Source organism: Peromyscus leucopus, chromosome 15 (assembly GCF_004664715.2).
Source record: "Peromyscus leucopus breed LL Stock chromosome 15, UCI_PerLeu_2.1, whole genome shotgun sequence".
NCBI classification, from domain to species: domain Eukaryota; kingdom Metazoa; phylum Chordata; class Mammalia; order Rodentia; family Cricetidae; genus Peromyscus; species Peromyscus leucopus.
The window spans coordinates 83,247,392-83,266,079 of NC_051076.1; the positions used below are offsets into that span (position 1 = coordinate 83,247,392).

Here is an 18,688-nt window from a genome sequence, read left to right on the forward strand (position 1 = left end):
TCTGTCTTAAGACGGGAGCTCACTATGTATACAGTCCTTGGTACTCTGGAAGTCTTTATGTAGATCAGACTAGTTTCTAACTCACAGAGCTCAATATGCCTGGATTAAAGGTGTGTGCCACAACATCTGGCTAGACTTTCAGAGCTTCTGATGGTTCCCCTTCAGATTCTTTTTCTGGCTTTATGGAGGAGCTGTGGGAGAACATGAAAGGATTCCGTCATTAAAATCATGTCAGAGAGCCGTTGTCCCATAGGTAAGAAAAGACAAAACATACAAACAAGTAAAAACACTGTATCAAGTCGGGTCTTTTGGTAACAGTGAAGGCTGAGATGTTAAGTAGTATAGGTTAAGGATGATATTTCCAAGGATGTAGATTATTGATAAATAAAGCGAGAAAGGGAATTGGCTGCATTTACTTTAAAAGATAGCCAACAACAAAATGGTGTTCTGAAACATATTTGCAACAGTACACACACAAGCACATACTCGCATATACACATTAACACAGAGAGACACAGTAATAAACATACACTATCATACACACACCAACCTCACTTGCATGAACACACACACCGGGAAAGGATATTTACAGAAGACATGACAAGGGAGAAATTGTGAGCTCAAAACAGGAACAACAATAATATACCTTGCAAGTTAATGGGAGACCAAAACAAGAGCAATAGACCTTGGGAGTTAAGAGCTCTGTTTGCAGTTAATGCACTTAAGAATACATTCCTGTTTGCCCTGCGTTTGTTCGATCCATCTGCACCAGATGTGCTTGATCACATGTGGGTGGGAGCTTTGTGGGCAGGAAGTACGTCAGGATGTATGCTCACCCTTGATTGGACCTGATGGAAAATGCAGTGGCCTTATGGGTGTGCCTACAAGCCTTCATAAAATGTGACTCGTTGCATTTCCTGGGAATGCTGGGATGGGCCTGGCCAGAGTCTATCAACCTGGCCAGTATTTAATTAAAGCTTGCTTCAAATTCAAAGTATTTAATTAAAGCTGGTTTTAAATTGTGGTAGTGGTGATTTTATCAAGAGGTGGGATTAACAAAACCTCAACCCCTTACCCTTTATACCACAAATTATAAATCAAGAAATGTAACAAGAAGAAATCAGGGTCTACTTCCACAGGAAAGAGAATAAGAGAGAAGCAAGTGTTGTCCGACCTAATCTGTAACTTTCCCACAGACATGCATGAAGGTCTTGCCAGTTCTTCAGATGGCACACACTTGGAGAGCTAGGCAAAGAGACACAAGCAAGAAGACCTCACAGAGTAAGTGGTTGGTGTTTTGTTTTGTTCTCTTTCTCTTTCTTTCTTTCTTTCTTTCTTTCTTTCTTTCTTTCTTTCTTTCTTTCTTTCTTATAGTAAGCATCCTAATGAAGCTTTGTCTTTTCTACTATCTCTGTCTCCATATTTGGCGATCAGATGCTGAGAAGGGAAGAAGATTTTCCCTATGGCTTTTAGAAGCCTTGAAAGGCTACGATGCTCATGTGTAAGTCTCTGTTGAAGACAATAAACTGCAAGATAGGAAGAGGCTAGATTTGGATCACTGATGAAAGATAGGGGCTCATGAAGGCCACTTGCATCCACACTTCAAGTTGGCCACTACAGAGGTGGGCAGTTTTAGGAACAAATGCATCTTTTGAAATGTCTTTTCTTTTTTAGCTAAGGATAAAAGCTAAAGATATCCAAAGGTGTTCCTGTCTGCCATCTTTATGACTCAAGCTGAGTATTGCAGTATTCCTATCTGTCATTTAAACATTTTGAACATATGTCCTATCATCTCTATTTGATCATGCCCTAACATGTATTGGCCATGTTCCCTTCTTGAACTGTGACCTTCAGCTGAGCATGTTCAGGAACACATCTTCCCTCAAGGACTTTCTATAGGAGCATGTGGAGTCTCCCTGACCTGATTTATTTATGGAGGCCAAGAAAATGGTCCCCATAGGGAGTGGCACTATTAGGAAGTGTGGCTTGGTTGGAGTAGGTGTGGCCTTGTTGGAGGAAGTGTGTCACTGTAGGAATGGGCTTTGAGGTCTCCTGTGCTCAAGCTATACCCAGTGACATAGTGCACTTCCTGTTGACTGCAGATCAAGATGTAGAACCCTCAGTCCCTTCTCCAGCACCATGTCTGCCTGCATGCTGCATGTCCTGCCATGATAATGCACTAAACCTCTGAAACTGTAAGCCAGTCCATTAAATATTTTCCTTTGTAAGAGTTGCTATGGTCAAGGTGTCTCTTCACAGCAGCAGAAACCCTAACTGAGACAAGATCTAAAATGGCATTCCTTTTCACTGTAACTTCTGTGTGCCTCTTACCTGCTACAGGTGATCTGTTTTCTCTAATCTTAGGTTTCGGCTGGACTTTGGGCTTTACTCACCATAATGAGAACCCATTGCATTCAGTTTGCATACATCTTCTTGTTATTGTAGCCTAACCCCATGTACCTTAGCAGATGGACCTCTTTAGCTTCATTATTGTAAATATTGATTTATACCAATAAAATGGGTGATAATAAGATCTACTTTATGTATTTTTATGAGGTTTAAAGAGGATGACATTATAATCATCATAATAAAGTACCACAAGAAGTAGCCTCAGGCCATACTTTTTTGCAGTGCCCCCCCTCTCTCTTTCTCTCTCATTTGTCACAAAACTATAGGCCTTCATCACTGGTCCTCTCTCCTGCTGGCTCAGAATTCTACTTGGGCCATATTAAAACTGACACATTTACACATTAATCAAGAGAAGATGCTGAATATTTAGTCAGATATATGTTTGGAGCTCAAGAGGAAGATGCAGGATGGAGTTATCAACCTTTAGATAGTCTGTTGAACGGCAGAGACTTGTGGGGTTGAGGCTTAGGATAGCAGGACCCAAGTATAAGTAAGAAACACTATATCTCTTGTAACTTAAGAGTTTATTCACTCCCCAGTAAGTGTTGGTTCAGTTGTCTTATAATATTAACTACAGCATGCAGCCTTTAGCTTCTCAACTTTTCACATGACATTTCATATTGTGGAATGATGATGGTTAACTTTGTCAACTTGACACAATCCAGAATTCACTGGGAAGAGTCTCTATGAGGGACTGTCTACATTGGGTTGGTCTATGGGCATGTCTATGGGGGATTCTCTTAAGTTATTTGTTGCTGGAAGACCCAGTCCACTGTGGGCAGCACCATTCCCTAGGCAGAAGGTTTTGAACTTTGTAAGAGTGAAGAAATTGTGCGGAGCACAAGCGTGCACATATGCAGTCTTCTGATCTGACTGTGAGTGGGATGTGACTAGGTGTTTTAAGTTTTTATGGCTTTGACTTTTCTGCTATTATGGACTATAACTTGGAATTGTGACCTCAAATAAAACCTTTCTCTCCTAAATTGCTTTTTGTCAGAGTATTTTATTACACTAACAGCAATGAAAATAGGACAGGAATAGAGGCTAGAATCCCCATCCACATAAAAAAAAACAAAAACAAAAAACAACAACAACAAAAAAAAAACTCACCAAACAGCAACATGAATTCTCTCAGGCAATAGAATTCATGGCTGCTCCATCCTGAACCAGCCCAGGTGACTAGTAACCAAGAAACAAAAAGTATTCCTTCTAAGGTGATTTTGATGGTAAGGCAATCCCTCAGCCTGCTCTCCAAGGGCTTCATTAGAATGTGTTCACGATGGTCCTAGTGGCTTGTTAGGAAGGATTTCCAAAGTCGTCTTTGACGATGGCGAATGGCAGGCACAGCCATGATAGCATGCTACAGACACTTCAAGAGGGCAACTGATGCTGCACGCTGTACTTTATTTTTTTTTTCAGACAGACAAGGGGAGTTCATGGCAATGTAACGTTTTCCAATAACACAAACAAAGTGCCATTATATGGAACGGTAGCCAACTGGAGACTTACTTTACCTTAACTATGCAAAGTACACTTATATATTTTCTTGTATGTACAGTGCTGTAGGTATCAACCACGTCTAAAAGTATCAACCTTAAAAGCAGCCCATGGATAAAAGTATGAAAATCTTGGTAACAAAGCTTTGAATACAAAAACACTTATTTGTACATTTACTTTACTTAAAAATTACCCCAATAAAACTGAAGCCAAAGCAAAGCTTGGTTGAAAACTTAAGATATTATAATAAACAACCCCTCTCTCCAAAGGAAAGTGTCTCCTAAAAGAAACTGAATGTGCCATCAATCTTTCAGATGTTATCTTGGAGGGAAGGATTTAGTGAAATGAGCCAGCTAGAAGACCCACTGCAGGTTTCCCGAGAAGGAAGGTGAGGCATTAACATTCCTGGGATTTCTGATAAGCTGGCTTTTCCATCTTCCATGACTGTCTTTTGTCTTCTGTACTGAACTTGGAGCACAAAACACTGGCTTCACATTATTTTTCCTGGCTATCCTTGATGAAGTGCTAACGTACCATTCACCCTCCACCTGTTTTTCTTTGTGCCTAGTGAGATGCACATGGCATGGGTGTCCATAGACAGAGGACTAAATGATTCCCTGGGTGAGGCTAAGGGACGGCCACAAGCATTTACCTAATTCAGTCTCACAATGTTTTATTTAATTCAATCATATCTAATTTTTTTCCACATTGTGTATAATAAACATTGAGAAACAGATGTCCCTACCAACTGGAAGGTTGTTGTTTAAATATCCCATTGGTTATAATGTCAAACTTACTGTTTAAACACTCATTAGCCATATCCAACTTGAAACATATGCTATTGCATGGTCATATTAAGCCAGACTTTGAACTATGTCAATGTCCCTGGAATCTAAATGTACCATAGAGTTTAAAAATGATCCCCAGTTCTTGCAAAAAGCCTTTAGTGGAACATAACATTGACCCTGGTAAAAGTCCCTCGTTCCCCACAGTTCTGATTTTGCAGAAGACCATCACACCCTGGTCCAATCAGGGTAATGTTCACTCAAATAAGAATTCTTCCACCCTCCCACCTCATAACAAACGCCCTTTGTCCCTATAATAATAATGACATAGAAAAATCCCTGAAAGATCCAAATTGGGCAACAATACAGATCTGATTAGAGCCTTCATGAGCCTGACAATGTAGAATTGTATTTCTTAAGAAGTGTGTAACCATATTTGTCTGGGCTGCAATAGACACCACAGAATAAGATCAGACTAGAACTTCAGCAGGTCCCTAATTTCCTTAGACTGGCTTATATTTCAACCTTTTCCTGTTATTTTTTCCTGATAGAGTAGGTGTGCATTTCTAACCATAAGTGATAAGAAAGTATAAAGACACCCACCACCTTCAAAGCACAGTTAGAGTTGAAGTTCACATTTATGAGTTGTTTTAGTCTAGGTTTGATTACAAATACAGACTATTCACAATTCTGCCCATTCTATTCATTGTGGAAGCTAGATATGTGGGTATTATCCCATTATCTACATTCAGTCCTGATGATTATAATCCCTCTTGGTTTATAAGTACTTCCTACACCCTGCTGTCCCCTCCCTCAGACACAGCAAGGCTTTTAGACGTAATAAATAGTACTTGCCAGTGGAAAAGAAAGTATGTATGAGTGAAGGTCACACCCAAACATGCAGAGACAAGTGAGTTGGGCAGGATGGAGGGTTTTAGTTGAACCAAATAAAAATGCTTCCTTAACTTGTCATGAAAATCTCAAGCTTGCACACATAACCAGGCCCTGAAAAGTCAATGGGGATGAACATCTCTATTTTTCTATTTCTCTTTCAGAGTGCCTGGGTGAGGCTCCTGGAGCAATGGAAGGCATCAGCATGCTCTTCTTGTGGGCTTTCTCCAAGCCTCTCAGCCCAGGTTGGGGAGTGTGTATGTTCTGTGTCTGCTTGACTCTGATGCAGAGAAGATTCCAAAGCTTACAGATGAGTTGAGATTTGGGTGTGAAACCCTTCTTATGAAATGAAGGGGGATGGCTCTCTGTTGCCTTATTGCAAAATAATTGAGACTATTTTTTAAAGAGGAGGAAGAAAAAGACCAGTCAAGGCTTCTATAGACACTCTTTTCATCTAACATGTTTTTAACAAGATAAATGCACCATCAACTACACTTAGAGCAAGAGCAGCCACAGTACTGTGGCTGGGGTCACAATACTGGGGTCCAGTGACTGGGAAAATTTGCCATTCAAATCAGAAAATAAAATCCCACACCTGAAGGAATCCTATGACCTTTTTCTTCCTTTTAATATATATATATATATATATGTATGTATACATTTTTCAAATACTCTACAAATCCCAGTTTGAACAATAACAACAAAACCAAAAGAGAAACAGGTTTTATATTAAAAATGTCTGTGTTCTTCATAGTTCCTTCTAAAGCAGCTTGAAGGAGCCCGCCGCTTGGCGCGTACTGCAAACTGACTCCATTACAATGAACTTGGCAGGATAGCAGCACAGGTTTGTTATTCCATATTCATCATGTGGAGAATGTAAACCTTTCATAGGATAATATTTTGCTTAATAATTAAAATAACTTGAAAAGTTCTGACCATCCTGTTCTCTGAGACCAACTGGGGAGGTCTGACTTTCCTGCCCTCCCCATGATACAAGGTACCTCTGCATTGGGGAGACAGGCCCAGGGCAAGGGGCAGGAGGACTCCTGACGCATCTGTGTTGGAACAGGCCACACAAAGCAACTCTCTGAAGGCCCAGCTGCCATAGCCAGATTCTAACCCTTTGCTCTCTTCCCCATCTGGATTTCCAACTGAATGAACCTCATGGGTTTAACCAAACATGCATGTAATCCTAGGTAACTTGAGTTAAATGCTGAATCATCCAGGGACGAGTAAACCTTGAAGAAACAAGGTCAAGTGAACACCAGCTATATTCATCATAATAAGTATCTGGGGGGTCTGTACAGGCAGAAAAGTGAGTCCAGACGAAGCAGCTGAGGGGGCGGTGAAACCCAGGCTCTCTCGGGCCCCTCGTGTCTCTCAGGCTTATCCTACATTCTCAGAAATGCTTTTGAAGAATCAAGAGACAAATATCGCAATGGAAAAATTATCTTTTTTGTTTGTCTTGCTAACAAAAATTCTAGAGGTCATAACTAAATACAATTTAAACAATGCTGAGATGCATGTATTCTTTTCGAAAGCAGCTTTTGAAAAATCAACCACAGCAATAAACACTGAATGAAGTACATTCCAAAGTTCATGAACAAATGAATGATACAGAGTCTGATAATGCCACAAGGTTACTCCATAAATGTTTCCACACTCCTTCTGAACTTGAGAGAAACAATGTTTCCCCTTCACTAGCGGAGATTTTACTTGTTTTGTTACTCCTCTACAATTTCCCACCTTTTTTTTTTTTTTTTTTTTTGCCTCAGGATGTACAGATAATTTCTACATTCCATACATACCTGAAACCTTTTTTTCCCTCTTCCTCTGTCAGATTTCCAAATAACACCAAACTATAATGACAAGATAATGTTTTACATGTAATTCCATAGACACAGGTCATTGAATCCTCGACCTTGCTTCAGTGCTTCCTAGAGGATTTATGACCCTCCCCAAAGTAATTTAAAGCCTTTCCTTAAACATGGCAGACCACTGCTAACAGGTACTTGTGGCTGCTTGAAGGGCACAGGCTTCTTTTCTGGTGTGGTGATGTCCCTGCCCTCACCGCACCCTCTGGCGGGAAAGCCTTCTCCTCTCTACGAGGCAAATGTCTTAGGAAGAGTCGTGGCGCTCACACTCCCGATGGATGAAGCAGGCCCCAGGAAGTGGGTCTCACCATTGCTCTTTCTTCCTGTGCAATCCTGAGCTCTGTCAGCTTCCAGACGCTCAGAGACCGCCCGCTCTGCTCCAACCCCTGCGCAGAGGCTGTTAAGGGCCAAGGCTCAGCCAGGCCGAGGCCTCACCGGGCCACAGGGTAGACTCTGCAGATGTTGCTCTCCTAAAAGCAGGCACTTGTGGCCGCCTGACGTTCTGGGTGACCCCATTCTTCCTGATGCTGAAGAAGTCACCACACATCCACTTCCTCGAATCTAGAAGCTTCTGTTTCCTACTCAGAGTGAGTATTGGAGGAGGGTGGGGGTATCCAAAATATATGAATATCTACAATCAGGGCTTAAGGTACTGGATGATATTGTATAAACTGCTAAAATGCTTCTCGGCACAATTGGTAGCTTAAAAAAATAATTTCCTATAGTTTAAGGGCATTTTCCCATCACTGTCTTTCAGTGGGGACGTCTCAGTGGGTACCAAGTGCATCTGAAGTCCCCAGCCCTTGTCCTCTGGCTGGGTATGTACCATGTGAGTCACATACAAAGTTCCCTCTCCACCCAAGGAAGACCATACTTCCTTGTAGGCATCTGACCCCTACAGTATCCTAGACCCCAGGGTCAGTTTATACAGATCACATGGAGTCTTCTCCCCGTCTTCCGGCAGCCACACTACAGGCTTCCCCAGCAGTCAGGGTCCTGGGCCATTTGTTCTTTAGATGGTGGGCCAGTCTGGTCACTATGGAAAACAGATCGTTGTCCAGAGGCCCAGGCCAGCAGGTGGAGCCGCAAGTGGTGCTTGGCAATTCCTGGTAGGGTTTCCAAAGCCTGGAGTTTCAATGGAACTGTCTTAAATAAATAAATCTTTTTTTTTCTAAATAATGTAAAAAATAAATGATATTTCCCTTTGGCAGTAAATAGCTGATTCGACCGTTTGCCTGAATGTGTGTGTGTGTGTGTGTGTGTGTGTGTGTGTGTGTGTGTGTGTGTATTCAGCTTAAAAAAAAAATCACAACTTTGTTTCATGGTACATCGTTGATAATGCATATTGTTTCTACTGCTTTAGTGAACCTTTTGCATATTTGTTTGGGGCAGGTCTGTGGACCTCACTTGTGGCCCAGGTAGGCACCCAGAGTGATGCAGGCCCCCACCAGGGCTAGGCTGAGCAGGGTCTTCAGAGACAGCCAGGAGAAATCAAACAGAGGCCGCACGCTGGGGCCATACAGTTCCACAAAGGCGTCCTGCAGTGGGGGAAAGAAGAAAGAGCATTAGCCACCAAGAGAGCTCAGAAGCCCCCCCACAGACAGGGTAGTGACAAGGCCTGTGTGTCCCCAGCATGCCAGGCAAACTCTGGAAGTCTGCCGGGAATGCAAAACTACTCTCTGGGGGACAGGATGGCTTGGAAAGCAGCTCCCTTGGTCAAGAGGTGTTTCCTGGCAGCCTGTTGCCCGTTTACATGCCAGGGGCTCTGAGACGCTGCAGTTTGTAATATGTAGAGCAGACTAGAAGCTCTTGTGAAACAGGGCTTCACCCCAAGTAGCTACCATAGAGGGCAATGGATAAGAAAGTGTTCAGGATAAGGAAGTCAGTAAAGACACTTGGAAAAATTGGCAGTTTTGCAATTTTTTTTGCTATCATAGCCATTCATAAAAACAATAAAGCATAGTACAGGCAATGTCTCCCACACGATTTTACTGTGTTTTTGCTGTATCCCGGGCATTGCTCTAGATGCCTAATATGCGTTATTTTGTTTATTCTTCGTACCAATCTTACTAAATCATTTTACTTCTTCCTGTTCAGAAGGTGAAAATCTTGTCTGCCTGTTGTAACGGGGGCTGTCTGTCACGGGACAGCTGTGAGGGAGTGAGAAGAGCTTGGCGTAACTGCCAAGATTGCAGGCTGCAATTTGGATGAATAGTCAACCTGGCTCATTTCGAGGAATTTGCTTTGTAAAACCCTATGAGTAAGTGGTAGCAGAAGCCTTGCAGAAGTTAAGGAATGTGCGCAGTCAACGGCAGAGGCAGGATCTGAACCCAGATCCAAGCCAGTGCCCTTCACTCTGCCCTCCCTGACATGGGATTCTGGATGTGTGCCATCTAGCTTTCCACACAATGCTGGAGTAAACGCAGTTCTTCACACTGGTGCACAAGTGCTTACCTGCTGAGCATTTCCTCAGCCCTCACTCGGTTTTGAAGCTGAGCAACTCTACCCATACGCTTATCAATCTAGTCCTTCTACTGAAACCACCTCTGAGGACCCTGAAGTAGCAAGGGGAGGCTAAAGGCAGGGTGAGGAACTGCTCACATTGCTAAGTATATATTTACGTAGATATTTTCATAAGTACACGGTCTCCTGCATCATACTTTATAAACAAATTTTATAGTGTTTCAAACGTTAGGAATTACAAGCAATATTATGATATACCTTTGTACACGAGGTATTTATCTATTCATTTTAAAAATAATAAGTTCCTTGAACTCTACTGACAATACATCCAAGTTGTTACCAATAATCATGAGGATTTGTGCTGAACTGTCTGTCCTTGCTACCTCCTAGTTGCCTTCTGACCAATGGCACTGTTTGCAAAGCTGGCTATGACTTGGGGCAGTAGCTCATATGAAGGACTATCTTGTCGCCCAGGGAACAGTTGGTGATGTCTGAAAATATTTGGTCCTCATTATTTGAGGCAAAGGAGCTGTTGGCATGTAGTGGGCAGATGTCAGCACTGCCGGCATCCTGTAAGGCATGGACAACCTCTACTCAGAAGAATGACTCAGAGCCAAACACCAATGGCACTGAGGCTGAGAAGTTCCAGTTTACAGGACGCTCAGACCAAGGGCCACAGAAGAACGAACAGCCCAGACAAACAGCAATGATTCTGGCCACATTAGCCCCCAAGTTGCTAGCCCCCAAGCAAATGCTGGGCATCTCTGCAAGGGCTGGACTAATTTTTGCCAGGAGGGGGCGCAAATGATTTCCTTTATATATCCATTGTTGAGTGTGTCTAAATTTGAGTTTCAGAAAAAACAGCAAAGGGCACTAGTGAAATATGCGCACAGTTCTCTCAGTCACCGTTCAGGTTCTGCTGTGACAACTCACGAAGCAGCCGCCTTCCGTGTGCACAAGGAGGGATCACCTGACAGGTGGAGAAGGAAGGCAGCTGCCGCATTCAGGGGCCTCTCCCATCTCTCACAGCCATGTGTATGTGAGTCCTAAAGGCCTAGCCAAAGATTTCCTAATCCTTCAGGGCGTCTTTCCTGGGCTGTTTTTTAATTCACCTTTCCATTGAGAGGAGCAGGCTGCTCCTTGAATTCCTTCAGTTTTCTGTGGCAAAATCTAAAACAAATCAAACTATTGGTCATGTGACCTTCCTGGACATACAGCCATCCTGGGAAAGTGGCAGAAGCAGAGACGACTCTGGAGGTGGGGAGGGCGGTTTCTTCCCGGGATGCCTGGTGCACAGTGCCAGGGGACTGAGGCAACGTCTCCCCCGACCTCTCTTTCTGGAGCCCTCCATGCCTCCAGCCCTCCTCACCAACAATTTCAGACAGCATTCCAAGGACCATCTCCCAAGTACACTGTAAAAAAACAGCCTTCTGCCGGGCGTTGGTGGCGCACGCCTTTAATCCCAGCACTCGGGAGGCAGAGCCAGGAGGATCTCTGTGAGTTCGAGGCCAGCCTGGGTTACCAAGTAAGCTCCAGGAAAAGGTGCAAAGCTACACAGAGAAACCCTGTCTCGAAAAACAAAACAAAACAAAACAAAAACAAACAAAAAAAAAAAAACAGCCTTCTGAGAGTGAGGTAAGCTAAATTAGTCCCTCCTGGCCCAAAGAGTGGGGGCGGGTTTTGAAGCCCCAAGGTCTAGGAAGGCCTCCAAACGTGCAGAAGGATCTGGGTGACTCTCCAGCTCTGAAAATCTATTAGTTTGTGGCCTTAAGCAAATATCCAACTCTGAACCTCATTTACCTCACCCATAGCGGTACAACTGGTGGCTGTGAAGAGTAACACGTTTCTTTCAGTTCATCTGTCAGTGTGGTCCAGAAGGTAACAAACCCAGGAATAACAATGGGTCCTGTTGTCTGCCCTCCATGTTGGCCTTTGATAGCTCTGCACGAGCTCCACCTGCCTCTGCCCTCCTGTGGGTATGCCTACCTGCTTCTGCATGGAAGCTGCCCTACAGCTCCCTAAGGAGCCACCTTCAGCTCTTGAGATGGAAGTAGCAGAAGCAATGTCCCCTTGTCCCGTATAGATTACTAACTAGTCCATCAGATTGTAGGACAGGGTGGTGGTGAATCATTTAATCCCTGGAGATTGCACGTGGCCCCTGAGCCCTGTCCTCTGTAATTCCAACATGCAAGGGGACCCTCTGGGTCCAGGACCTAACCTCTGAAGAGCCATTTTTAGACAGACTCTTGCTTTATCGAGCATCCTGATTACGGAGATTTCTGAAGTCTATTTAAACAGCCTGTCATTATTTGCTTAAGTCTGAAAGCCATTTTTAAACTACATATTTGCCCATTTTATGTATTTAAAAAAAACAAAGGGTTTAAGACCCTATGCTGTTCTTGCAGAGGACCCAAGTTCAGTTCCTAACACCCAGATTGGGCAACTCACAGCTGTCTGCAAATCCAGCTCCAGGGGACCTGTATTCATGTGCACATCCCTACTCCCAAATACACATAATTTAAAATAAATATTTTATTTTTTAAAAAAGTAGGAAAGAAACCCCAGGCCTTTGAATGTAATTCTGGCTAAACCTGTCTACATGACCAGTGGCTGCAGGTCCTCGCTCATGTCAAGGCTGGAAAACCTTCCTACACTGCATTTGCAGGGATCAGGGATGCTCACAGACCCCAGGAAGGTCTTTCTGCTGGCCCCCACCTCAGACAGGGGAAAAATCCCAGTCTGGTTCTGTGCAAATTTCAAACTCAAGAGGCCACAGCTGGCCTTAGTCTGCATTCACCCAGGGCAAAGTACCCAACCCAAAGTAGGGACAGACAGAACAGACAGCCTACGAGTGTCCGCATTGCTCCACACTGGACCATGGGGTAGTGCTCAGCTCTGGATTCTCAGTCTCTCTCATACATCCCTCTGCAGGCAGCTCACCCTCCAAATTTCCCTTCCCCCTACTCAAAATCTTCTAAGAAACATCATTTAGGCTAAGAGAAAATAAGCTTGGAAAACTCAAACTGAGCTAGTTGGCAAAATGTACAATATTTAAATAATATCAAGAGCCAAAAGGGTGTGGCTGGGCTGGCTGGGCTTTCCAAGAGCCTTGTCCAGGCTGTGACCCCAGGCAAAGGTGAATGAAGGGACCCTGGGACCTAGGAGTGCTTCTCAAAGACTTAAAGTGCTACCTTTTCCTTAATGATTACACTTATGGTTGTTTATCTTGAGAAATTAACAAAACCCACAGGCTGCGTTTAACAGAAGGACCCCAAAATAACTGAAGTACTGAAAATAAGACCAGCACAGCCATGTATGGGTCCACAAAACGGAAACACACCTTGCAACATGCTCGTGTATCACAACAACTCGTGTGTGTACATGCGAACATACACATGTTCATGCACATGTGTGCTTCCCTCCCACCCCGAGGTTCTACTCCATCCACACTGTGCCCCAGCTGAGCATCCAGGTATTTCCAAAAAATACAACACAACAGAACACTGGACTCATCGCTTCCCAATCACTTGGCAACCCACCCTTCGTCAGATCTGCCTTTCCCATGACTGTCCCAGCAGCCACCGCTTCTGCTGTATGTACGGCTTTCCTTCCAGCAGCTAATGACATCCCTTTCTGGGTAAATTGGGACCAGTGAGCACAAACTACCACAAGAGCTGGCTTGGGTGCACTAATCTCCACCCTTGAGCTTGATTCTACATCTTCTATGGCTTCTGGAACCTTCCTCCACCAACTGTCGCCACCCCAGCACCATTCCAACCTGACCCTTTCTTCTGCCTCTTCTCCCTGGCATGTAAACATTCCGACTTTTCTCACAATGTCTGTGCTGACACATGATCTCTCTTTTTCCCTCCAGACACGCTGCCAACCCCTTTCTTTGGTTCTCTTCCCACCTTCATGTCACCTTCATGTCTTATTTCTTCCTCTCCCGTGCGTGCCTCTGATCACCTCGCGGCAGTCCCGCCTGCTGCATGGTTAGCTGCAGGGTGCTTGCCGCGCAGCATTGCACACGCGCCTTCGGCCACTGCAAACCAGCCATGCTCCCCACTCTTCGGGGTCCCTCTTGCTTTCCGGAGACTTTCCTCCTCTGACGGTCCGGATATGTGTGTGATGCCCCTGGCTTCTGCCTGGATCACTGTCTCTCTCTGTCAATCCTTTTCTGTCCCCATATTAAATACCACCCTTGTGATCATATCTGAAATTATTACAGTCATTCCTATTCTCATTCAATAGGATTCATACTCCAGTTGCTTTCTTGTGTTGTTCTTCTGTTGCACATGTATGTTCATATGGGGTGTGCATGTGTGCATGCAGGTGTACACACATGGGAAAGCCAGAAGTTAACATCGGGTGTCTTCTTCAGGTCCTTTCTGTCTTACTTTCTGAGACGCTGAACCTGGAGCCCGACAATTTGGCTGAACTGCATGGCTGGTGAGCTTAAGGAACCCTCGAGTCTCTGCTTCCCCGGTGCTGGGGTTGCAGGTGCCTGGTGTCACCCCAGGTTTTACGTGGGTGCTAGTGACTAAATTTAGACCCTCGTGTGTGCAGCAGGCACTTTGCCAACTGAGTCATCTCTTTAACCTTCCTGGTGCATTCTATCAGGTCCTGTGGGAATTACAATACACCTGCCCTGTGTGACGGCCAGCATCGCTCCCTCTGCCAAGTCTGTGCACACGGCACTGATGCACTGGTGCACATGTCACTGATGCACTGGTGCATGTCACTGATACACTGATGCACTGGTGCACACGGCACTGATGCACTGGTGCACACGGCACTGATGCACTGGTGCATGTCACTGATACACTGGTGCACTGGTGCACACGGCACTGATGCACTGGTGCACACAGCACTGATGCACTGGTGCACTGGTGCACACGGCACTGATGCACTGGTGCATGTCACTGATGCACTGGTGCACACGGCACTGATGCACTGGTGCATGTCACTGATACACTGGTGCACTGGTGCACACGGCACTGATGCACTGGTGCATGTCACTGATATATGGTGCACACGGCACTGACTTGAAAGAGTTGTACTGGTAGGTTGGGTCCCTCACAAACAGACCCAAAGACAAAGCCTGAGTGTACGCTGTCTACCTGGGAGCTGACCCCAGACGCTGAGGCTGAGGAGTGGAGGTGAAGGAAGGGAAAGGGACAAGCAGACTCCACTTCCACAGGAAAGGCTCCGTCCTTGGAGACTAACCCCGATGGAGAAGCCTACGAGCCACCGTGGAACAGTGAGCTGGGAAATGCCAGCAGTAGCTCGGAGCTGTGCCACACAGGGCCGGTGCCACAGGCTTCCACGTGTGCGTGACGACGTGGCCTGAGCTGGAGGTAGCAGGGTAGGGAGGGTGATGTCCACAGCACTGGTGACCACCAACACACACCCAAATGACCACGTCTCACAACCACTGCGCGGTTTCCAGTCCACGCTCTCCTCCTCCGTTGTGATCTGCCATTAAATACTTTCCTCTGCAGCCAGGATGACCCATCTACTCCAACCTGTCCTCTTCACACTGTTCTCTGAGACCAAGGCTTCCAGGCTCTGGCCCAGCCTGGTTCTCCTCCGTTTCTTCTGCCTTTCAGTGAACTCTTGCTCACTCACAGACCTGAAACCCTGGTTTCCACAGGCAATTTTCCTCAGCACTAAGCTAAATAATTCCCTTGCCACCTATGTTTGTCTCAGGCAGGTCCATATTTTAGTTCTCTCCGGCTCCCTGGAGCTGGGGTCTGTCACTTACTAGCCATTTGACAAATACACATGGAAGTGGAAGAAGCTGATTTCCTTCATTTGTTATTTAGCAGAATTTCCAAACATAATCTAATGGACTTTTTTTTTCAAGACAGGGTTTCTCTGTGTAGCTTTGTAACCTGTCCTGAAACTCACTCTGTAGCCCAGGTTGGCCTCGAATTCACAGAGATCCGCCTGCCTCTGCCTCCCAAGTGCTGGGATTAAAGGCGTGCACCACCACCACCACCACCACCACCCGGCTCTATTGGACATTTTTAAGAGAAGGGACACTTGAAGACCAAATAAAAGACCAACTTATAGAAAACTCACTATCGTTCAGGGACACTGGAGCTGCTGGGTAGAGGGGCGGTTGGAGCTGTCCACCTTGGTCCTGATACACATTTGCCCTCACCCTCTGACCTCTGTCTGATGGACCTTTTTATACAGAAAATTATAATAAAAAATTCTCTCAGCAAAAGAAAAGAAAGAAAACTCACTGTCCTCTGCAGCAGCCTGCAGTTTCTTCCCACAGGGTCTGATGCTCAGTCCATCCCCAAGGACGCAGCACAGCACCTCTGTGGGGCATCGCTGGTCAGCGTCTGCGCTGCTTGAGTGCCAGGCACTGCATCACTTTTGTCATCAGTCACTGGGAGCCTCCATGAGGGAGGCGTCCTGGGCAGCATCTGACCGCCCGCTCTCTGTTGGGGAGCCCTGCAGTGTGGTACCCATACTGGAAAGACACACTTACAAAATGCTCTCTACAAGTGAATGTGCACCAATCCAGGATATGGAAGCTGGCTGTCTTCATGTCTGTTACCAGACACAAGGGAGAGGGCCGAGGTCAAGGGCTATTTCTGCACATTCAGGCGGACTAAAGACGCTTCGAAGGGGCAGGAGACTCACTCCCAACATCATCTACGTGCTGATAGTAAACGGTTGGGCCAAGAGGATGCCAGTGAGAGAAGGCAAAGGGAGGAGAGAACACAAGCCATCAGTAGAGGCCGGAAGCTCTCTGAGGACAAGGAAGCCGTGATTGTCTTGACACCAGACTTGGCTCTGAGAAAAAACAGAAGCACGCACCAGAAGGAAGTGCGGGTTGTTTCTACCTGAGTGAAGCAGCTGGTGAGGAAGTGACTCCATTTCCCCCTTATCGTTTGGCTGGGCAGGATTTCCTCTGCAGCCGCGTTGTGCTGAATGGGCCCTGAGGGTCCCCTCTGCAGCAAAGGCCACGCTGGCTTCTGTTCCCTGTGCCTCCTGAGCCTCCCCTGTCCTCCCAAAATACTGATGTCAGGTTTGAGTGAAAAGGAAAGGGGGAAACAGCCCATGAACATCGAGCTGAAGGCCACACAGCAGCCTGACCTCAAGGTGGTAGAGGGACGCCCTGACGAGGTCCATCGTCCAGTCAGTGCAGGCCAATGTTAGAGAGGCTCTGGGTCCAGAGGGTAGGACTCTTTGAAATACAGACCAAAGACATACATGCAACGAAAGCTAATCTAAGCATCATTTGGTTGTAACGAGAAACCTGCTGGACAAATGGCAGGAGATAAGAAGCCCCAATACAACAAAAATAAAACCGGCCCAACTGCAGTGGGCTAGCCAGGGAAGTCTGGGTATATTTTGTTATGAAAATTTAGCTGGGATGCAAATGAGGTGGTGGGTCTCAGGAGCTAAAGAGGGTACGAGATGAGAAACCTGAAGACGGCTTCGTTTCTTGAGCAGAACCGTCTGAAAGTCATTTACAAAGGTACGTTTGCAAATGCTGTAGAGCGTCTGTAGCCACAAGGCTGGCCCATACCTAGCTGCTGCAGGAGACCCACACCCAGAGACAGCCAAAGCCCCGGGCAGGAACTTGGAGGCTTCCTTGGCCCACTCACCACCTGACCCTCCTAGGTAAGGGATGCGAGCTTGTGATGCACACCAGCCATGCAAATTCTGCAAGGAGGGCTGCCTAGCCACCTGCGGCTCAGGTCCCTCCTGCATGGGGAGTTTGTGAACAGTCCCATAATTCAAGACATACACGGGAATGGGTGTAGGTGAACAGCTGCGCCCTTCCGTCCACCGGGTTCATAACAAAAGAGACTGGGGGCTCGATCAGTACCCAGTCCTGGCACCTCATCTTCAGCTTGCTTGTTCATTTTGTCACCAAACATGATCCTGTGGACCTGTCTCCGTCCTATAACTTCTTGGTAATATTCTAAAAGCACACAGTAGCTTTAATGGGCATGAGTTTTTTTCAGTCCACTGAACACATTTCGTGAATGTAGGCATACCGACCCTGCAGCTCCCTGGCCGGCAGAGAACACAATCTTTTACAGTTTGCCTGCACAGCCTCAGCAACAGGCGATGGTATCAGTTACTTTTCTTGTTAGTGTGCTAAATTACCTGACTGCGAGAGAGGAAGGATTTATTTTGACTCATAGTTTGTGCTGTCCATCATGATGGGGAAGGCATGGTGAAGTGGGAAGCTGCTAGATAGCATCCTGACAGACCAGGAAGGGAGAGACTAGGGTGGGGAGTGGGGCTGGGTCCACCCCCAGGAACCCAACCCTCATAAGCCCCACCTCCTCAACCTCCCCAAACAGCACCACCAGCCCGGGACCATGTGTGCAAACCGATGAGTTTGTGGGGGTTGTTTTTACATTTAACCCACAGCAGCATTCTTCTTGGGGGCCTCATACCACCGGCCTCTGCAACCTGGCTACTCGGGCTCTGGCCTTGGAAGAGTTTCCCCACTTCGCTTTCCGAATTCCACTTCCTCCCTTTGGCCAGAGCCCTTCCTGCTGCTCAGTCATCTCTGGCTTTGGATTTATGACATGTTATTTTTTGGGGGGAGAATATCAATTTATGATATTGTATTGTTTAGAAAAGTATGTTGTGCAAAAATCTTTGTACAATTAGATACTAAAAAGATAGCTAGCCAAACTTAAAAACAGGCAAAAAAATTGAGTTGACGTTTTGCCAAATGATCCTGATGTGACCTATAAGTACATGAAAATACATTAAGATTATTAGTTA

General features: G+C 45.7%; 1 protein-coding gene across 1 annotated transcript in view; it reads right to left on the reverse strand.

The window, feature by feature from the left end:
- Nucleotides 1–3,796: 3,796 nt before the first annotated feature.
- The window catches only part of Bcl2 (BCL2 apoptosis regulator), a 176,022-nt gene continuing 161,130 nt past the window's right edge, over nt 3,797–18,688 (reverse strand). Inside the window, exon 2 of the mRNA XM_028883379.2 lies at nt 3,797–8,994. Coding sequence (XP_028739212.1) covers nt 8,860–8,994 — 135 coding nt within the window. The 3' untranslated portion in view covers nt 3,797–8,859. The remainder of the gene's footprint in view (nt 8,995–18,688) is intronic.